General features: G+C 37.9%; 1 protein-coding gene across 5 annotated transcripts in view; it reads left to right on the forward strand.

Moving 5' to 3' along the window:
* Window positions 1-3959, forward strand: part of SLC7A2 (solute carrier family 7 member 2) — a 162120-nt gene extending 158161 nt beyond the window's left edge. For all 5 annotated transcript variants that reach the window (XM_073583616.1, XM_073583619.1, XM_073583617.1 and 2 more), the window contains exon 12: window positions 1155-3959. In XM_073583616.1, the coding sequence (XP_073439717.1) occupies window positions 1155-1354 (200 nt within the window). In that variant the 3' untranslated portion in view covers window positions 1355-3959. The remainder of the gene's footprint in view (window positions 1-1154) is intronic.
* The last annotated feature ends 2279 nt before the right edge of the window (window positions 3960-6238 follow it).

Consider the following 6238-nt stretch of genomic DNA (forward strand, 5'->3'; position numbering starts at 1 on the left):
TGTAAAATAGAGGATCAATAGACATGTTAATGATATGCAAACGATGAAAAAGTGGAAATAAAATTTTCAAAGTATTTTGATTCATTTAGCATCAAGTGTGAGCACCGTACGCAATAATACATGCAATTACATGTCTTGGAATTTCTCTTTGCACTGCTGATGACATCCCAAATGTGCTCGATGGGAGACATGTTAGGGGACGCTGCTGGCCATGGTAGTACTTTTAGGCCACCCAGGTTTCTCACAGTAGCACTACCAACAGGTAGCCTGTCGTTGTTGTGTTGAAAAACTATTTTTTTTGGACATTGGCTAAATGGCTGTGACACTGGTTCCACCACCACCAAATCAATCGAATTCCAAAGCTGTTAGTGCACCTGGAATGAAGAAGCATGGCCTCAGTCCCCTGATGATGCCAGTTTGGTGAAACATGTTGGGGAGGCTAATAGCTGACAATTTTTAATATTGCATACAAAATGATGGGCAATGATAGAGATTAAAATACGTAGGAATTTAGCAGTGTGGTTAATGAGCTATAAGCAATACAGTCCTGCATCTATCTAGTCTATTGCAACACTATGATAATCCCCTGTTCATTATATTAATCCCATTCTGTGTGTTATGTGCTCAGGTGTAGTGTCTTTATTCCAATATTAATAATCATAATTAAAAGTTATATTTTACCTAACGGTCTTAAGTTAGGGGACCTCTATTTTCCCCCTAGGGCAATTTGTAATTATAATTAATTACCTCTAGGCTGACTATGGAAACAGTGTCCAACAGCAAATCTGGGATGTCAGTGGCCGACAATTGCAAAGAGAGCTGCCAGTAGTGGATTTTGATGATTTGTGAAGTGCATTCAGAGTGACAGAACATTCCTGAGACAATTGATAGTAGTAAGCCAAGCGTGTAAGCTCAGTCTGTCCATGGTGCTCCTATTTGATATCGAATAAATTGAAAAGTTTTGAAAATTTTGTCTCCATTTTTTCATCATTTGCATCATTAACATGTCTATAGTTTCTTTAATTGAAATAATTTCAAGACTTTTACTTTGCAGTGTTGCAATTTACATTTTGAGAGTATTTCTTTATACGCACATGTATTTTTATTTTACAACACGTTTTACACAAATTTTACATTTTTCTCTTGCTTTAAAGGTTTCCTGATTTATTTTGCCTATGGCATAAGAAATAGTGTGGAAGGCCAAACCAAAATCCATAAAAAAGATGAGGAAGATGAAGATGGTGACTCAGACAACAGTGGAATTGATGAGAAAATGCCTGGAAAGGAAAATGAAGAAGAAAACGCTAAAGAAAGTGATCATTTTATTTTGCATGAAAGGACAAGTGAATGCTAGTGTTACCTGCACTATCAGAAGCCATGAGATGCATCATTCATTCAAGCCGCACATTGTACCTGTTTTAGGTTATGTTATTCGATATGTGAACTTAAACGTGCTGTGCGCAATGTTATGAGATGCTAGAAGATCAGAGTAAGATAAGCTCTGCTGTATGGATCCATGTATTCTCCCAAAACCTTTCTATAGTTTCCTTGTCTCCTAAAAATGGAGAGGTGTTTGAGGCCTTGCTGCTAAATTGCTGCATTTTGTATCTAAATGTCTTAAGATGTGTATGCTTCTAAGTGGTCACACCTAAAGCAAAATATCCAACCAAAACCTCAATATGAAATTTTTTTTTGTCAATTGGTCAATAGTTCACATTCCTGAATTACTTTTTAATTTCATTGAAACACAAGTTATTGGTAATCCATTTCATTTTCTGGATAAACATCGGCAGTCATACGATCAGAAGCTACTTCTTGGGGGAGCTTCTTGAAGGACATAGTTGTCTTAAAATAACATGGGTAAAGATGTATCACCATCTTCTTGGTTCTTGGTGCTCAATTGTCAAATAATGCCACCTGGTCTTAGAAAAGATCTACTGCATATTAAAACGATCAGCATCAGAACTATTAATAACCATACAGCATTAATTCAATTCATATAATCCCTGTGGGAAGAGCCATAAAAGATTGTCAAGATTGTCCTGTGAGGATCAACCTCTAGAACTCATTGCTTAAGATTGTATATAGATGTTGTTCATCTTTTTTGTTCATCTGTAAAAGGATCAGTGGAAGGAAAAACTGCTTTAAGTGGAACTGAAAATCTGGCAAGAGACGGTCTTCTGAAGAAGATGGTCTCCTGAAAAGCTTTCACTGTATATATCTTTTTAACCATGTCAACCGCTGCTTAGCCTAGCCCCATTCCTTTCGCCATGTGGCTACCTACTTGACACCAATTTAATCAATATATTAGAATAGATATTATAACAATACCATAACAGCTCAGGGTTATTCACTGTTGGGAAAAGCTTTGTGGCCATATATAAGTCTACAAGATTTATTTGTACTCAGGAGAGGAAGAGAGAGATGTGTGTGTATTTTAGTATTCCCCTAAGGGATACTAATGTATTATTGTGGGACATCATTAATATTGTATTTAGGAACGGTTTCTATATTCCTTGCTTTGCAGGATAATTGTTCATAAAGTAATACTTAACTAATAAGTTAATTTCTTTATTTTATATTGTGTCTTTATTTCATAGGTTCTAGCAAAAAAAAACATGAAACTGATGAAATTACTTGTACATAAAACACACAGCCATTTTGAACCTGGCCTTTCATAACTTATAATATTTTTTGTTCCATGATTGTTGTTTTTGCACCCATAAACTTCATTGCTTCTTCTGAAAGTCCCACAATCCTTTTGATTGTCTGAAAGAGAGTAAGTTACAAGTCTGTGTAACGTGAAAGGGCAGGATATTAATTACTACATAGTACGTCACGTCTAGCTAAATGTCCTCTAAAGGTGGTAGCTGCTGCTGCTGAAGGCACCATGAATGTTGCAAGCTGATCCTGTAGACGTTTAGATTTGATTATTGATTTTCTGTTTTCGGTTGCTGCAAGAGGGCTAGGCTCTTACTGCCTTGTCAGTGATATTTTTAAGCAATGTAAGCATAGATACTGATTAAAGGCCCCACACACATTAGTGAAACCAGCACATATCGACACCTTTGTCCAACAATCTAATGTTCATGGAGGCCTCCCAACAACTCTTCCCCAACACATGATGTCACAAAAGATAAGGATCCGGCAGGCCTAATTTTGGCCGGCCCATCCTCTTGTTCCAGGTCAGATAAGCCACCAGCAATGGAGTCTGGCATCAGTTCTTTCATAAAGAACACAGGAACGTTTGGCAGACTGAGCATTACTGTGTATGGAGGAGTCAGGAGGGATAGCCACTGGCTGAACAATTGGTCAAACCATCATTTAGCCGACAGCTATCTATTGTGCATGGGGCCCGTAATAATTAAGAACTTATGCCATTATGTATTCAATGGTCAAGAGCTACCTGATAGCAAGAGAAAAACAAGTGTTTCTTAATGCTGTTCATACTATCCTAGTGTATTGTGTTAATTTAGTTTTTTTATTACCTTGTACAGTAGATAGTATTATTTACAAAGTATTTGCAGACTACCAATAAAATAGTCCAATTTAAGCACCATAAATCAACACTGATGGAAAATACCAGTCTGCAGGTATGAAGAGTTTGCTGATAGATATCTTGTGGTCTATATATATATCTAAAGTTATATATATATTCCTATATGTTTTTTCATAGTTTAACACTGTTACATTAATGACCCTAAATACTAATGATCATATTACAAAAATGTCCATAGCTCAATATATTTTATATTTTATACAGTTTGCTGTAAGAGCTGTGCTTTTCTACAATAAAATACCAGGGTTTATCTTTTTGTATAAAATTGTATATTTGTTCTATTTCTTATATTGAAAGTATTACTTTGACTTTTTTTTCTTTTGTTGATACATATAGTATTTGCAATTAAAGTATAGAGTACAGTCTTAGTATTAATTCAGAAATAAATATGTTAAATATACCAACAGTTTTGTTTTTGACCTTTTTGCTCATCTTATAAAAAAGCAACTAATGATGAAAAAGCAAAAATTACTAAAACATTTCTAACTAAAATTTAAAACACAAATTCATCCTCGAAAGGGTTGTCCAGGTTAAAAAAAATGTGTAACACCGCTATGTATTAGTATAAAAAAGAAGCAATTTTCACTGTTTCAGTGATCTCTGCTGGTCTCTGTTTACTTTGGCTGCAATTTTCACTCACTGTACAATTACAGTGGTGTGAAAAAAGTGTTTGCCCCCTTCCTGACTTCTTATTCTTTTGCATTTTTGTCACACTTAAATGTTTGAGATAAACAAATTTAAATATTAGAAGAAGAAAATACAAAAGAAAACACATGCAGTTTTAAAATTAAGGTCTTTATTATTAAGGGAAAAATCCAAACCTACAGGGCCCATTGTGAAAAAATGATTGCCCCCCAACCCCTTAAAACATAAATTAACTGTGGTTTATCACATCTTTTGGAAGCTTAGTTCAATTTCCCTAGCCACACCCAGGTTTGATTACTGCCACACCTGTTCTCAATCAAGAAATCACTTAAGTAGGATCTGCCTGACAAAGTGAATTAGACCAAAAGATACTCAAAAGCTAGACATCATGCTGCAATCCAAAGAAATTCTGGAACATATGAGAAACAAAGTAATTGAGATTTATCCATCTGGAAAAGGTTATAAAGCCATTCCTAAAGCTTTGGGACCCCAGCGAACCACAGTGAGAGAAATTATCTACAAATGGCGAAAACATGGAACAGTGGTGAACCTTCACAGGAGTGGCCGGCAGACTAAAATTACCCCCAGAGTGCAGCAATAACTCATCTAAGAGGTCACAAAAGACCCCACAACAACATTCAAACAACTGCAGGCCTCAGTTAAGGTCAGTGTTCATAACTCAGATGAAAAGTATAATAAAAACACGTCACCACTTCTGTATTTTTTACCCACTCCTGGTTTTGACTTTCAAATCTGAGGCAAAAAAATCACCAAACACTCAATGTGTGCACATGGCCTGGAAACCTGACGGTTATCTAAAGAGAAGACAGTCTAGCAAAAGACCTCAGGGAATGGAAAGTAAGCAGTGAACAGCATAGTTGATTTCTTTGATATTGCCCCATTTGACCTGGAGAACCACTAAGAGTCATAGGGCCGGACATGTAGAAATAAGTGTAGGGAGCATTGCAGGATGTGTGCAAGGCTAGAAATACCTTCAAGAGTCCTCCAGACATTTACCCCTGACATAATTAATGTAATCTGAAGGACAGATTTCTATGCAGTATAGCAATGTGGTTGTCAGCTCATCACCCCTGCACCACTACTCCTGTGTGTAGGAGGCCCATAGACAGAGCAATAACATGTAGATGCACAGAAGTCCAGTATTCAGGGAGTTGATGACAATGATTCAGCTTTATTCCACAAAAGGAGATGAGCAATTCATCCGATGCATATCGGTCCTTGCATCAGTCTTTAGTTTGGCATGTAAGCCAAACTGCTCTAAAAGACATCATTCAAGCAAGATCTCAATCTGCACATGCACCGCCATGGCACCATTTTATTGAAGATCAGAAGGTAAATCAATCTGAGCCTGGGCACCATGAATCATAGGCTGGTTTTTCAAAACAAAACTTTTAATCCCCATCCCTCCCCAGCCCACCCTACTCTTCTCAACTCTCAGATTCAGGAAATGAAGTGTCCATTCAGGAAATGCTTACATTTTTCTATTCTGGTTTCCTCCCCTCCTTACTAAGTCTAAGGGCCCCTTCACACATAGCGAGATCGCTAGCGATCTCGCTAAAGCGTCACGATTTCGTGACACAACAGCGATATCGGTAGCGATCTTGCTACATTTGACACTTACCTCCGACCCGGTTCCCCACTGGATATCGCTGATCGCGCGAGATCATCCTGGTCCATTTCTCGTCGTCGGCTTCCTGCTGGCGCCGACAAGCAACTCCATGGACGCAGGCGGAAGACATCACCCTTGCTGTGTGTGACAGGTAAGTGAGGACCCCCGACCGCTGCTGCATCGCTGGTGAGATCTGCCTGTTTGGCACCTCACTAGCGACCATTTAGAGATACACCAGCGATCCTGACTGGGTCGTATCGTTGTTGGGATCAATGGTGCATCGCTAAATATAACGGTACCTTTAGACTTCTTTATCTAGTGCGTGCATTCAACAGCATTCTTGGCCATGAGGGCCAACCCTCGGAAATCCAGCCATGGAGCCCATAATTTTTCAAATCTGAGAG

This window comes from Dendrobates tinctorius, unplaced genomic scaffold, assembly GCF_039654945.1.
Source record: "Dendrobates tinctorius isolate UK_male_01 unplaced genomic scaffold, ASM3965494v1 ptg000079l, whole genome shotgun sequence".
Lineage (NCBI taxonomy): Eukaryota > Metazoa > Chordata > Amphibia > Anura > Dendrobatidae > Dendrobates > Dendrobates tinctorius.